The sequence below is a fragment of the Colias eurytheme genome, chromosome 2 (genome assembly GCF_061535395.1).
Source record: "Colias eurytheme isolate Ceu_HAF_F1 chromosome 2, ilColEury1 Martin Lab GWU primary, whole genome shotgun sequence".
In the NCBI taxonomy this organism is placed as follows: Eukaryota; Metazoa; Arthropoda; class Insecta; order Lepidoptera; family Pieridae; genus Colias; species Colias eurytheme.
Genome location: NC_142981.1, coordinates 2,385,354 through 2,401,585, shown reverse-complemented (window position 1 = coordinate 2,401,585; position 16,232 = coordinate 2,385,354). Strand labels below are relative to the sequence as shown.

The 16,232-nt window shown below is 34.1% G+C and overlaps 1 protein-coding gene across 1 annotated transcript in view; it reads right to left on the bottom strand.

Moving 5' to 3' along the window:
* Positions 1 to 8,021: 8,021 nt before the first annotated feature.
* The window catches only part of LOC149910110 (uncharacterized), a 37,621-nt gene continuing 29,410 nt past the window's right edge, over positions 8,022 to 16,232 (bottom strand). Inside the window, exons 4-11 of the mRNA XM_090110542.1 lie at positions 15,451 to 15,919; positions 14,615 to 15,227; positions 13,857 to 14,273; positions 12,679 to 12,942; positions 11,967 to 12,178; positions 10,447 to 11,652; positions 9,964 to 10,138; positions 8,022 to 9,546 (exon numbers count right to left, since the gene is read on the bottom strand). Coding sequence (XP_089966668.1) covers positions 9,448 to 9,546; positions 9,964 to 10,138; positions 10,447 to 11,652; positions 11,967 to 12,178; positions 12,679 to 12,942; positions 13,857 to 14,273; positions 14,615 to 15,227; positions 15,451 to 15,919 — 3,455 coding nt within the window. The 3' untranslated portion in view covers positions 8,022 to 9,447. The remainder of the gene's footprint in view (positions 9,547 to 9,963; positions 10,139 to 10,446; positions 11,653 to 11,966; positions 12,179 to 12,678; positions 12,943 to 13,856; positions 14,274 to 14,614; positions 15,228 to 15,450; positions 15,920 to 16,232) is intronic.

Sequence of the window (16,232 nt, the reverse complement as noted above, 5' to 3'; positions counted from 1 at the left end):
TAGCGGGTCCACGCGGGTGAAACCGAAGGAAACAACTACTATCAATAAGATTTCATTTTTCTTTATTGTATAATGTAACAAATATAATTAACAATAAAAAATTAAGTGTTTCAGCAACTCTGTGTTTAATTTACGCGCTCGCTCGGTACAACCCTAAAGTTTTCGTTTGATGACGCAATCGCGCGGCGTGCGCGGGAAACTCGCTTCTCGATGCGTGTTCGTAGAGTACATTTCTTACTGCAGCCGAGTTGCGGCGCATTTTGTAGGTAAATATAGCGTAGGTATTTTAGCTTTTGTATGGGAGTGATGTATCTGTTACGAAGTAACTATTCTCTAATCTGTGACACAACTGAGAGCAAAGAATACTTATATGTACTCTAAAAAAGAGACTGAGAGGGCACAGAGTGCGCGGGCGATGTACGCGGGTGGCGGGTGGTGAGGTAAGGCTCGCTCGCCACCGAGCCAGCAGCTACATGCGATGATGCAATGCAATGAAAATGCAATAGGAGGTATTGAATTTTATTAGGGTAGTTACGATACTTGAACTAACTAACTACCCTAATAAAATTCAATTCCCCGTAAACGCCTCCATGGTGGAATCTGGTATTTTTATCAATGATAGACCTAATTATGAAAATCTATCTGTACCGGTAACAAGTTGCACTTTTGAGTTTTTTGGAAGAAAAAAAATAAAAAGTTCAAGTATCGTAACTACCCTAATAAAATTCAATTCCCCGTAAACGCCTCCGTGGTGGAATCTGGTATTTTTATCAATGACTAGCTTTCCGCCTGCGGCTTCGCCCGCGTTTTCAAAAAAAACCCCGCATAGTTCCCGTTCCCGTGGGATTTCCGGGATAAAACCTAGCCTATGTCACTCAGAAATGATGTAGCTTTCCAACAGTGAAAGAATTTTTCAAATCTGCCAAGTAGTTTCGGAGCCTATTCAATTCATACAAACAAACAAACAAACAAAAAATCAAACCTTTCCTCTTTATAATATTTGTATAGATAGACCTAATTATGAGCAATCTATCTGTACCGGTCACAAGTTGCACCTTTGAGTTTTTTGGAAGAAAAAAATAAAAAGATCAAGTTCAGTAACTCAAACTACCCTAATATAATATTTTGACAATCGATTCCTCCTAAAGGCTTCCATGGAGGAATGTGTTTATTTTACCAATTATAGACCTAATTAAGAGCAATCTATCAGTACCGGTCACAAGTTGCACATTTGAGTTTTTTGGAAGAAAGAAATATTTTTTGATCGATTGATGTGTAGTATGGGGAAATTTATTTATTTATTTATAATTCTTTATTGAACAAAATATGAGAAAACAATAGTATGCAAAAAGAATTAGAAATACAAAAACATAATTTGCCCAAAAGGCGGCCTTATTGCTAAACAGCAATCTCTACCAGGCAACCTATAATAATATATATATATTATATATATATATATATATATATATATATATATATATATATATACAGGGTTACTTGTAAAACACCAGCAACCTCTCAGGACAAGATAGCTAACATCATAAGTAACAACAAGTATGTAAATAAAATTGTTTGAGCCAAAATCATTTTTTACTGCGTATAACTCAGAAACGGTAAGATATAGGAAAAAATGATCTAGGTACAACTTGTAGATAATTTTATGGCCTTTTAACTTTTCCTTGAAAGTTTTTCTCTAACATGTACCGTTTTTGAGTTTTAAGCGAAAAATGAAAAAATGGACCCATTCTCCCCCTCCCGCCACTCCGGGGCTCCTCCTAGTGTCCCGGGGTTTTAGTATGTTTATTTCCTAGGGACTCTTGACATGTTTACGAAGAAACATCTTACGTTACTAACTCACGCACTCTAGAAGTCTAGACCCCCCTTGGAGGGACTCATATGTCACTCACTGGACTATATGTAAATAATACAAAACATGTATAATACTAAGGGAAAGTTGATCCACTTAATTTTTAAAAAATACATCATTCGTACGCATAATTTAATATTCGTAATAAGTGATACCTAAAATGACAATTTGAAACAATTTTCGTGAAAATTACACCGGGTGATTCTTTTTATCAGTACACAAACAACTTCATGTTTATATAACTGATCAACTTTAGAAATTTCTTACCAACTGAATACGAGTCTTTTTGACTTTTGACATTTGTATTTTTTGTGGTATTTTTTTATTTAGAAAGTCTGCTATTATTAGTTCATTATTACGACTGGTTTAATTTATAATTGTTTTTTACTTTATTTATCATTGTTATACGCTGGTTGGTGCAACCTTCGGAAAATTTTGTTGTATCTCATAGGTAAATTTTTTTGCCTATTTTTATTTTATTATTAGGTATATATTTAGTATCAAATCCATTGTTAAGTATATAATATTATTTATTTTAATAACATTTATTTATTTTCGTTCTATTTATTTATTCTATTTTAATTATATTTATAATATTATATTAATACATACACATAAGCATATTAAAATGTCTGTAAACAACAGTTTGAGTAGTCTTGCCACTTTTGATTCTTTTTAAGTTTCTTAGTGAAAGTTGTTCAGTTTCACTAATGAAACGGATAAAAATTTTTTGTATATAATAAAAAAAAATGTAATGTTTGTGTAAAAAATTATAAAATAGAAAAATGCGCAAATGAAAACAAAAGATATTTATTTCTGACTAGCTTCCGCCCGCGACTCCGTCCGCGCGGATGTCGGTCTTCGCGTGGATGTTTTATTTCTCCATTTTGAACTGGGAAGACGTTTCTCACTAAATTAATATTAGACGATCATGATTCACTCCAGTCCAAATAGCAAATAAGCAGACTTCTGCTTCTGCAACGTTTAGTTGTCCCTGAATTTGGAAAAAATAGTCATGATTATTATCTATGACAAAAGTGTTATTTTTTTGCATTGTATTTCAAATATTAATTTTTTTATTTTTAACCGCATCTTCCGCATTCATGTCTTTTGCCGGAATTAGACATTTAACTTCCACTAGTCCCATTTTCCCTTCTTGATATTGGAGTGTATAAAGTAAATTTTTTAGATATTTCTCGTTATACTTTTAAAAAGTTATTATTGTCATTTTGCTCATTAGGTAAAGTAATTTCGATATCAGTTTTAAGTTTTTTGATACCTGCAATAATAACGTCATAATCGCCTACACACATATCGATTACACCCTGTATACAATCCACCATCCACATTCATAATGTTTTCCTGTCCTCCTCTCCTTTACGCTGTTCACCGATACATTTTAAATAAGTAAATCTGCTACCACTGAAGGATGTTTCATTGTGATCAGCAAATTTTCACCACTGTTGTTTTCATTTTTAATCAGCAATTGGGAATCATCAGTTTTGTTTTTTGCAGATTGGTGATGTACCCTAACAATACGTCGAAAAGGGAAAGCATCAACGAATTATCGTTTTCGTCCTCTTTTTTTATTATTCGCGTCTCTGTTACTTGTGTTTGTTTAGTTCTCAACACCCATTGAATTTTCTATGTTATTGTGATCTTCCGTTACATCTGAGTTTTGATGATGTGATGATAATCCATTCGTTTTAATATTGGTACTTAGAGTTGGTGGACTAAACTAGAAATGGTGGACTAAATTTGTCAGCGCGTCTGTAAGATCAGAATATAAAACCAACATCCTGTATTTAAGTTATAAAATTAATAATCAAACAACATGCCGCTACGTTCAAAATGACTAGAAGAAAAAATGAAAACACCTCGACATATTTGGAACTAGGTTTCCGCCCACGGCTTCGCCCGCGCAGTCAAAGAAAAACCCGCATAGTTCCCGTTCCCGTGGGATTTCCGGGATTGCGTCATTTTCCCGGGATAAAAAGTAGCCTATGTCCTTTCTCGGGTATCAAAATATCTCTATACCAAATTTCATGAAAATTGGTTCAGTAGTTTAGGCGTGATTGAGTAACAGACAGACAGACAGAGTTACTTTCGCATTTATTACTATGGATTTTGGAGTAAACAAGTTTATATTATATTTCGTATTTCTCAAACGAAAAATAAACATTTTTGGAACTTCAAAAAAAAATTATATTATAAGAAAATTTATGAGCTTACTTTAGTTTTAAAGAAATATACATCCCTTTACTGACACCCCGTAAAATAACGAAATTGTTGCCAATGACCTTTGTAATCTATTTGGTTTCATTAACTTTATGTTCGAAGATAATTTTTTTTCTAGTAGTTACACGCATATTTTTTTCGTTTATTTTCTATATCGAAATCAAATGTGTACGAATATTTGCACAAAACTAAGATAAAAATAATCAATTAATAAAAATATTAAATTTAATGAAGTGAGCAACTTTCACTTCGGTATGAAGGAAAATCGAGCGTAGAGCACACGTCAGAACGCTCCGGCCCAAGGAGCGCGACTAAAGAAATTCGCTAGGATTTTTCCTAATTATTTTAAATATTTTTTTAATATTTTTAAAGAATTATCAAAATTCGAAAAAAAATTTTAAAGGATTAATACTCATTGGTCTTCAACCAACTCGAATAAATTAATGGAAAAAATAACTTTTAGCAGTATTTATCAATAGTTTTTTGTAAGGCAAAAAATGGGAATTTAATGAATTTATAACGTTCTAATTAGGAAAATCATAAGTTTTTCGGCAATTGTATTCAGCAGATTTTAATTAAGACTATATAAGGATAATAATGCGCTGATCAAATTCTATAAATTGTAATCGGTTGCAACGTAGTGAGTGCACAAACTTTGCTCGAAAGGTCTTTGGGGGAAAGAGACTTATCTTGAAGGCCTGATTAAGGTCACATAAACTAACTTTATAAATGTGAAAAAATTCACGCGCATTGCGTATATATAACACTTATTGATAAACAAGAAAAAAAATCAGTTTATCATTTCAATAGCCGGGAAAAAATTGCCAAATAACTTGTTGAAAACGCAATTTTGCTAGACTGCAGCCTTAACTTATAAAAGCGTTTTTTAAACTACATTTAGTTTACATGTCAACAAAATTTTCGGGATATATTGTCAATAGCGGACTTATTGAATATATTAAGTTTAAATTACATTAGCTTTTATACTTCAGATTTTATTTATATCTAAAAAACGCTAATTTCGTCACTGACTCACTGATGATCATCAAAATTCTTAAGGTATTTCCTAATGTCCTAGGAAGCTGAAATTTTGTATGTAAGCTAGTATTAGCACACAAACAACAAAAAAATTATAAAACTTGTAACTTTCATCCCCCAACCCCTTAAACTAGGGGATGGGAGTTCGTATGAGACCTGTAATTTTAAATTAAATTTTGATGACGCTAGAGGTCTAATCTAATAATCTAAAACTTGGTTCCCCTAGATATATATGTATAGGTACTCTAAATATGCAATAAAAAAAATTTTGTTACAAACAACTTACAAAAAGAAATGAAATCCCACCAAAAACATTTTCATGTAAAATGTTGCCAAGACGAGCCCATATGATTCGCACTGTCAAAAAGTTATCAGATCTCATGTAGAGCCAAGCTTCTAACACTACACGCCCTAACTCTACAAGGCCTAACTTCACAAACTCTACACCTTAGTCAAAATATGTGGCTTGGCCGTTCGTTACTACAAGAACTATTGTATAACACAAAAGTAATGAACAGTGAATTAATTTTTCACCTTACGCCGATGTGAATGTAGCGAAATGGCCAAGCCACATATTTTGACTAAGGTGTATAGCCCAGTGAAATTAGGTAAAAAAAGGGGTCAACCTCGGAATGAAAGATAATAAGCTGGAAATTGGTAAAAACCTTTGTTTTGTTACCCTAAATATTGTCTCAAAAGTCACAAATGATATCGTGTCCGCGTCTTAAGATATTGAAGGTCAAAGGTCACAAAAAACGATTTTTCGCGAATATCTCGGTTCCTATTGCTTAAATTATATTTTCACCTATTATGAAAGTTGTAGAGTATAAAATTCTCTACAACTTTTGTCTAAACTTTTTTTTTTATACGATCAACCGTTTTTGAGGTAGAGCGCGAAGAGTGCGCAGCGTACAGTCATATATGAGCTAATGCAGGGTCAAGCGTGAGTTACAGTTATCAGTACGTTGTATAAAGTCAATTATTGACAAAAAAATTATAATTATTAAGCAATGCCCATTATTTCTGTACTTATTCTTAATTATTTATATTTAATTATTCAACTTGTTGGTCCACTTGTTGGTGGAAGTGTTGACAATTGTACAGGTTTATTTAGTTTTGTTAATTTGATGAATTGCGTGTAGTTTTGTTAATGTCGTTTTATTTTAAAATATAACTAAAATAGATAATCCAGAAATAATAATATACTATAGTTGAATAATTAAATATAAATAATTAAGAATAAGTACAGAAATAATGGGCATTGCTTAATAATTATAATTTTTTTGTCAATAATTGACTTTATACAACGTACTGATAACTGTAACTAACGCTTGACCCTGCATTAGCTCATATATGACTGTACGCTGCGCACTCTTCGCGCTCTACCTCAAAAACGGTTGATCGTATAAAAAAAAATGTTGTGTGGTTTTATGAAACCACGGTAAAAGTGAAACTGTTCGAACGGTTCCGAACACTGCTTTGTGTAGCGCATGTCGCGTGTCGGTCGGCTGCCGAGTATCGGAGTAGGTATACCTACTCGGCAGCCGCGATACACGCGACATGCGCTACACAGACCAAAAAGGTAATAAAAGTTTCACTTTAAAAAGTTTAGACAAAAGTTGTAGAGAATTTTATACTCTACAACTTTCATAATAGGTGAAATATCAATTAAGCAATAGGAACCGAGATATTCGCGAAAAATCGTTTTTTGTGACCTTTGACCTTCAATATCTTAAGACGCGGACACGATAGCATTTGTGACTTTTGAGACAATATTTAGGGTAACAAAACAAAGGTTTTTACCAATTTCCAGCTTATTATCTTGCACTCGCTGCACTATTCGCTCTGTTCTTGCAAGAAGTCGAGGCCCGTATACACAGTCGGCATAGTTAAATTTAGAAAGAACAAGAGCCTCGCATAACCTAGTTCGAATATCAGTGCTGAGAAAATTACGAATTTGATATAAAATTTTTAAACGATAAAAACAGTTCCTGACTAAATTTTGTATGTAGGTTTCGAATCGAAGCTCTTGATCAAAAATAAGTCCTAGATTACGAACCTCTAAAACTCTTTCCACTGGAACACCTTGTACCTTTATGTCCAAATTATTACTGACGATATCTTTTATTTGTTTTTTAGATCCCAATACCATGAACTTTGTTTTACTAGGATTTAACGCTAAAGATACCGACTAAAGATAAAGATACCGAATCATTATATTATTTTCATCATTATTTTCATTATATTAAACTAAACAATACTGTTTTTGATTTATAAGCTTAAGATGTTTCATTTTTATATTTTTGGTAATAATGCCGCTATAAAATAAAAATATTATGCACTAAAATTATTTGACATTTTAAACATAAAATACGTAATTCGGAACACGAAAAAGTGTCACAGGAATCATCATAGGTGAAAAGGACTATAGTGCCTTGTTATTTAGATTTCTATGACCTGGACATTTCTGTATAGTGTACAATAGAATACCTTAGCAAATGTTCGCCGTGAATACTTAAATGGTCATAACTTTTTTACTTACGAACCGATTGACATGAAATAAACACTAAATGTTAAATGAAGATTACCACAATATATTAGTGAAAACCGCATCTAAATCGGAAAAGCCGTTTCTGAGATTAGCGTGCACAAACATACAGACAACAGACAGACAAACTGTTTTTGAAGAAAAATGTTTTAATTACTTTTGGGTTTGGAATCGATTTAATAATAACCCCTGCTAATTTTTTTTACATATTTTATTGTACAGACATCACTTTTCTAGAATTTTATTATAATTATGTATTGATATCAATTTATAATATGGAGATTCTTATTATTGCGCTTCTAGTAAACTGGGACAATAAAACAACATAAGTAGGTGTAAAAAAAATATTTTATTTGTAATGTCTTTCCTATACACACAGTACACATAACCCAAAAACAACATACAATCAAAATAATTACTTAAACATAACTTAAACTTAGCTACAAGTTGACTAGATTTATTCGGAATGTATCAATTAGGTACTAAATTTGATTTAAATACAAATTATAAGTCATTGCTAATAAATATAAATAAATAAGTTATAACATTTTAACTTAAAGTAAATAATTTATTTTAATTCATTTTAACTTAAAGTAAACATTACGTATATTGAGATTCTAAACGATAAATATAAATATAAAATTATATAATAAATTTTTAGAATTAAGTACGTACACATTAATTTGTGATTGACAATTTTTTTAATAACATTTTATAAGAACCGTAAGCCATCTCATTCTATGCAAAAGAAATGAAAGAGATAGATAGTTTTTTCTTTGTTATGTGAAAAAAATATCGCATGCGAAATACAATGCTAATGCAATAATAATTTAGAAGATATTTTTTTTATACGACTTAAAAAAATGTCTACTTTTAGATCCAAAAAGTTAAGGCGGTTCTTTCTAAGATAAATCTTACAATTTTGTTTTTAGAAAATTTTCTTATATTATATATTTTTTATCAACTAAATTACGTATAAAGTCCATTACATACATACATTAAAATTACGTATTTAGTTCAATTTTTTCTATTATGTAGGAACAAAGAACTAGTACTTATATAATTTATTATTCGAGTGTTTCTTCACTAATTCTAGTATTTAATAATAATAGTTTATTTATTTAGGCAGAAAGTTTGTCATTTATCGTAACAACAAGTTTTGATCCGGGCGTTATCTATACATCTATACAAATATTATAAAGAGGAAAGGTTTGATTTTTTGTTTGTTTGTTTGTTTGTATGAATTGAATAGGCTCCGAAACTACTTGGCAGATTTGAAAAATTCTTTCACTGTTGGAAAGCTACATCATTTCTGAGTGACATAGGCTAGGTTTTATCCCGGAAATCCCACGGGAACGGGAACTATGCGGGTTTTTTTTTGAAAACGCGGGCGAAGCCGCAGGCGGAAAGCTAGTTTAGTTATATTATTATTGTTAGTTATTCATAATGTACATCATTGGTTCACGTTCACCTCTAACAATATTGTGAATTTAGTTTTTAAGTGAGCAATGTACAACTTCTACAAAATTTTTAAGCTATTGCATAGCTTCTATCGCGGGCCTTGAGCGCGGGGACCGAATCGAGAAATTCCGTAACGAAAAACCTCACGCTCCCCACTCCGACGGGCGCGGAGGTGTGGCTTGAAGGCATAGCATGCAATAGCTTTACCGCGGCAGTCCCCGAGTGCCACACGTCTTTTTTTTTGATCTAGGTAAATTTTCTAGAAACTTCCGCATTTTCTATACTAATGTAAGTTTTAAGGAAGGAACCTATCGTTTTCTCTCGGCGCATCTGTACTGAGGTACGTGGTGTCTGTGGTCGCTGATGCTGGAGCTGCCCAGGATACCCAACGAGCCTGGAAAGACAAACAATTAAAATAAATAATTTTTCAAATTACACAGAACACTTATTAATTATTTCTTAATAATATTATGGGTAATATTTCATAAATGGGTCAATATCATAAATGGAAATGTGTATTTCTTTAATTTTTAAATTAAACTATCGGTACTCTAATATTATTCATTGTAATATTTTTACAAAAAATATTAAGTAGCAGAAATTCTATAAAGATATAGCCCAGTGTCATAAGGATTGGTGTTAGTACGTTAGTGTCGTAATATTATCGTCATTACAATAATTTTAAGTGTATAGGTAGTGTTAGTGTCACAAGAATTAGTGTTGGTGTTGTAAGAGTTACTATAATTATGTCATTTTTAGTGTTTTTAACGTTGTTTATAGTTGTATAAAGCAATTATTACAGTATACATACATCAGCAATCTCTTTCGGTAAGCGCCAAGAATCAGCGTCTAATGAAAGTGCATCCAACGGCACATCGAGACACGGTGTGAGTAGTCTGGGAGTGTCCGCTATAAACGCGGCCACTTCGGACGCGGTAGGACGGGACTTGTATTCCGCCTGCCAGCACGATTTTATGAGACCCTCCCTGAAAAATAATTAACGAAAATGTTTATTTACTGAACTTACTTGAGAAAGAAAGTGAGAAAATTTGGTAGACATTACGTTAAATGTGCATTTCCAATCTTTAAATAATGAAAAACAGTTATTTTCTAATGAATTATTAAATGATTCGACAAATTTTACCGCCTATTCAAAAATATAGGCAAATACTATTGTGTTAAAATTAATTTTAAATAAATTTGATGCATACAGAAAATTCAAGACCTATTCCATTATTATTATTATATAAATCGTACAAATTTAAACTACAAAAAATTTAAAATAATAACTTACAACTGTGGTTTCAATCCCGTCGGCAACGTGATCGTCTGTCCTCCCTTCACTTTGTTCAAAACTTCACTATTACTGAGCCCTTGATAAGGCAACGATCCAAACGTCACTATTTCATACAACAATACTCCAAACGACCACACATCAGACGCCGGTAAAAAAATCCCGAACGCCAAACTTTCTGGAGCCATCCACCGCACTGGCAACATTCCTTTTCTACTGAATCTATAATAATCGTTCTCAAAAACAAGTCTTGTCATGCCGAAATCTGCCAATTTCACTACGCGTCTTGCACTCACTAGGCAATTTCTAGCTGCTACGTCCCTATGTACGTATCTCATTTGAGCTAGATATGATAATGCTCTAGCTATATCCAAAGCCATTCCAGTTAATCGTCTAGCTGAAACTTGTTCTTCTGGATCATCACTACTATCAGCGTTTGCTAAATGCCGTCTTGCTAGAAGATAATTCTTTAAATCTCCGTATAACATGAACTCCATAACTGTACAAACTGGTTCAGTCTTTGTTATAACAGCCAGTAGTCGTACTACGTTCTTGTGGTCGAAGCGTTTCATAGCTTCTGCTTCAGATAGAAAGTCGACCTTTTCTTCATTACTAGCGCCGGCTTTAAGGGTTTTTACTGCTACGGCTGTCCAACCACGATCTTCAGCCAATAAAGCATGACCTCCATAAACTGTTCCAAACGCCCCCATGCCGAGTTTTCGATTGATAACTACGCGTTCTCGTGGTATCTCCCAAGGGTCTAAACCAACTGTTTTTCCTATTGTCAGTCGTCTTAATGTTAAAGCTTCTAGTTTTGCACGGTACTTCTTTTCTGCGCGACGTTTGCAGTATATTACCAATGCTGTTAAAAGCGTCACTGTAAATGCTAATAATAAGGATGCTAGAAGAATAGACGCAGTTCGGCATTCTATCCGAAATGTATCCGCTAATGATTGTAGGGCACATGTTTCATGGCCATCATCTGGTACATGACCATCTGTGGTATACCATTTTAAAGAACTTTCAAATTCCAAGTTACTATTTGACCAGCGGGCAATTTTCCGTCGTTTTTGACCGTCCCATTGGTAAATTATTAGTGGAGATGTTCGGGCGTATACTGCGCCGTTGTCATCACTTAGTTTAGTCCATTCAAATTTTCCAGTTAGACCAACATACTCTGTCGATGTTGCGTTTGCTAATAATGTTCTGTAAGCAGAAAAACGCTCATTAGTTCCTAAGAATATTGTTTAGACAAGTAAAACTATATTATGACAAAATCTTCGTCACAATGTTAATTTAAAATTAAATAAATAAATATCTAAATGTTAGTAAAATCGTTACAATATTAGTTACCATACTCCTCCGAAACTGCTGGACCGATTCTCATGAAATTTTGTGTACCAATTGGGTAGACCTGAGAATCGGCCAACATCTATTTTTCTAAGTGATAAGAGTAAGGTAGAACAAGGTTTGCCGGGACAGCAGCATTATAAAAAGCAATAAAAAATGACGGTTCTTACCTAATAAGATTTGGTTCATGCAAGTCATTGAGCGCAGTTGGTGTATCAGCTATTAATTGTTTCAAGGTACTGGCCCATAGGCGCAAAGTGTCGTATAATAATACTGCATGTGGTCCGGGGTTCTTGCAATCCACTTTGAGCCAAGTACACGCTTCTCGCCAACGAGATTGCCATGCTTCGTTTTCTTCTGATAGAGTTTTGTTTGCGACTTCCTGAAATTTTTAAAGAAAAAATGAGTGCTTAAATGCTTTAATTTATCAGCTACTAGATTTCCGCCCGCGGCTTCGCCCGCGCAGTCAAGGAAAAACCCGCATAGTTCCGTTCCTGTGGGATTTATAATATTAGTATGGATTTCAATTCACCGTTTTCTATTGACGCAATAAAATAGAACGCTTACCAGAAGAAGACCTTTTGAAACAAGTTTTAATAAGCGAAATCGAAGCTTTTCTATTCTTTGTTAGTTTAAAAATATTAAATTTAATTATTTAATATTTAATTAGTTTAAAAATCCTTATACAATATTTTACAAGGTAAAATATTGAATAAGGATTTTTCTTTTTTACTATGCAATAAGTATTAAAGGTTAAACTAATATAGGTATTACTAGTATATTATACATATGTGAAAACATTGTTAGTGAGAATAATAAGTACATTTTATTAGAATTCAGATCAAACTTAACTACTATGGACTTAAATAAAAATTAACTCACATCATCCAACCACGGCAGCAACCAGTCAGGAGCCACGGAAATATGCCCCAAGCTCATTTCCGCGATTTCCTCCGCGGAACACGTATCCGATTCCGTGGGAATATCCCAAGTGGGGGGGAGAGTGGAGGGGAGGATCCAAACCGCCCCATTACTAGGGGTTAGACCTGACTTGTGACCAGCGCATAGCGCTTGCCGTACTGCTCTAGCGTCTTCTACGCAAATGTATATAATTCGTCCGTTTGTACGAGCGGCGCGATCTGCCCACTGTTGAATGATAATATTAGTTTAGAATCTCGATCGATCGATCTTCTAAAGGTGCTTTTCCACTAATAATGTGGGAGGATATGTAGCGAGGATTGTGTTTGTAAATAACCAATAGTATCGCTTCAATCGCTTAACGCATCATACTTCAAACTAAATGAAGCGATATGATTGGTTTACAAACACATTCCTCGCTACACATCCTCACACGGTGGAAAAAAACCTTAACTATGATGAAACGGTGAATACAATAATATGTTTAAGAAAAATCTAACGAGATGAAATAGTGCCATATAAACTTAATTAAAAGTTGGTTAATGTGAACTGTTTATCATTCAAATTATGAATAGATAATAAAAAAAATGAAATCTAATATTATAATAATTATTAACCTTGAATATGTTAAGGCACCGATACAAAGTTCAAATTTACATTCTCGATATACATCGATGTTGCGTGTAGTTGGGTTATAACATACGAGGGCTGTTGAAGACAATATTTTTTTCTATGTTTGTTATTTTATTTTTTGTGGGTATCTTCTAACAAAATAGAGCTGTATTTTACGGCACTAACTGTATATTATACACCGTTTTACGATTACCGTTACTTATAAAAAAAATTGTTCTTGTATGGTCAAAGCTCTGTTTATAAATGAGTATTTGAGTATGTTTATCCAAAGCTTGAATGAAAAAAAATACTTCTGTTACAAATCTGATGAATTTAAGAAGTTTTTTGCCCGATAACTCAATAATTAAATAGACTTGCAGATCATGCACTAAAACAAAACAGTTTATAATTTCACACGAATAAAATGTCGAACTTAATTTTGTTATGTTAATATAGATTCGATAGTATTCACACAAATTATAATATACATTTTAATACAAATAAATAGTGACTTATGAAACTATAATTACCTGAGCAAAAATAGCCGGATCATTGTCCAATCGATCGTCCGGCAGTTCCAAATGCACAACGAAGTCCACTCCCAAACTGGCCGTAGCAAGCGCTGAATGTGTCGAAGATTCACTCAAAGACACTACTCGTCTCCAGCCCAAAGAGCCCATTAAAGCAGCAATCGCTTCAGCTGGAGTTCTAGCATCTCCAGCGGCTAGCAAAGCTATTGGAGCAGCTGGAGCAGCTGGAGGTGATTGAGCCGTATAAGCCAAAGCTGGAAGACCATGTGCTGGACCCTGTCGTACCACATCAGCGAATGGCGCCCCACAAGCCGGACCCACAGCGGCAGTTAGAGTATCATACTCCCCCGTCCCTAACGCATCTATTAAGTATTTATACGCTTCCGCTGCGTTGCAACGGTCGTCGTACGTTTGAACCTAGAAAAATGAATAAGTTATGAGCTTTACTTATTAATTCAACGGTTATAAGAACGTTGAATAACGTTGTGAGCGTAAAACCTTAAATTGTACGCATGGAAGAACTTAGCAAAATGGTAATGCGTAACGTTACAACGTATACTTTGAAATGGCATGATTAAAACCAATGGACAGGAATCAGGATGGCATTTCTATGTCTCTGATAAAATTGTTACTTTGTTAATTTGTATTTGCATTATGTTTGTTTCTATCCTGTGAAGCTTCACGCTACAGTTAAACTATAAAACAACAACAATTATGCTAAAAATTCTAAATAAGAGGTGTCATAAGAAATGTCTTACCTTAAAAAATGCAATTCCAGGGAACATATTTTCAAGATCTCTATCAGCTAATGCGGCAGCCGCAGCCAGCGCTGAGGAATCATAAACCTCCCGTATAGTTGCAACTGGCAAGAAGACCACCACTCGTAATTGACGTGAATTTCCACGAGTAGGATGAGCTGTCAAAAAGTCAAGCGCAGCGGCTTCTGTTCCCCAATGTCTCTTGTTATCCGCTAGTTCTTGCAACTCGAAGAGATTTATTCTGAATCGTGTCATGATTCGCAACGCAGCTGGAGATCTTGCTAAAGCTGTTGTGTTAATCCATTTAACTAGACGTCGACTCTCGAACGAACACCAATCTGGATCAATGCCATCACACGGCGGCGGTCCAAGCGGTTGGTATGGTTCTTTGAAATGCTCAGTCCAGTCGCAAATCAGTGTCCTGTTTCCGAAAATTGGTGCAATTCTATGTAAATTTATTCCTAATGGAACGACTATTGCGCGAAGGTCATTGTGTCTAACTTCTGATTGGAAGAGTCTCGCTTCACCTTCGTCACTGGTGAATAGTGTTGCACACGTATTATTGCCATTACACCAGATTGATTCCATTGATGTTAAGGATTCACTAGATTTGCTGAAATAAAAGATTTTTGCTTAAAGAGTTATCTATTGGTTTGTTAACATTCTTAAAATGGAATCGTAAGTAATTAATACAAGATTATTGTAAAGATTTTATTCAAATTAATTTTTATGGAATTATTGAGCTATGTATCTATAAAAAATACTAATCAAATTACAAAGGTTTATGACTTTTATGAGTTTATTAAAAGAAAATGACAGGAGAAGAAATAACTTACTACTTCGACGACGAATTTTCTATCATTTGAGACCCAAGCACTTCGGCTATTTCACTTGGTGATATATAATATTTCTGCGCCACATCCTTATCCGCAAGATCTAGAAGCGATCTTGCCGGTGGTGACGCAACACATACTCTTCGTGTTGGTGGAGTAACATCACCCAAATCATCGAATCCTGTACCACGTAGCAACCATGCTTCTGGGACACTAGCTGCTGGCACTGATAGCATCGCTACGTGCAGTCTAGCTTGTCCTAATTCTGCAAGAACAGCTTTTCGGCAAGAATAAGAGTCTGCTCGGGATGGTGATATGCATGATATTGGGGGAAGAACTGCGTGTGCTTTGATGCCAGCTCTTCTTAAGGTCAACGCGGCCAGTTCGGCTAAAGCCGGGGCGGCGTCTGCCCCGTCTCCGGCTACACATGCTGTCACTGCTAGCGAGAACTCATCGTGTGTTGAATTTTTACCTGGAGAAAACATTAAGCTAGAGATAACTGATTTAAATTACATAAAAACATTGCATATAAACGATTATTGAAGTGGTGGTCTAAGTTTATAGAGGTTAATAATAGAGCAAAGTATTTTTGCCTAAAATGGTAAGCAATAGAAAAAATATGGCACGAGAGTATTGTGACATAGACATTTTTTGTAATAGTTTTGGCTGTGAATGTTAATGTCATGACCCTGAAAATCCACCTGAATACATAAATAATAATATCATAATAACTCAAAACCGTCTACCGTTGTCCGTTATCAAAAGATAACGAGAAAATAATAATA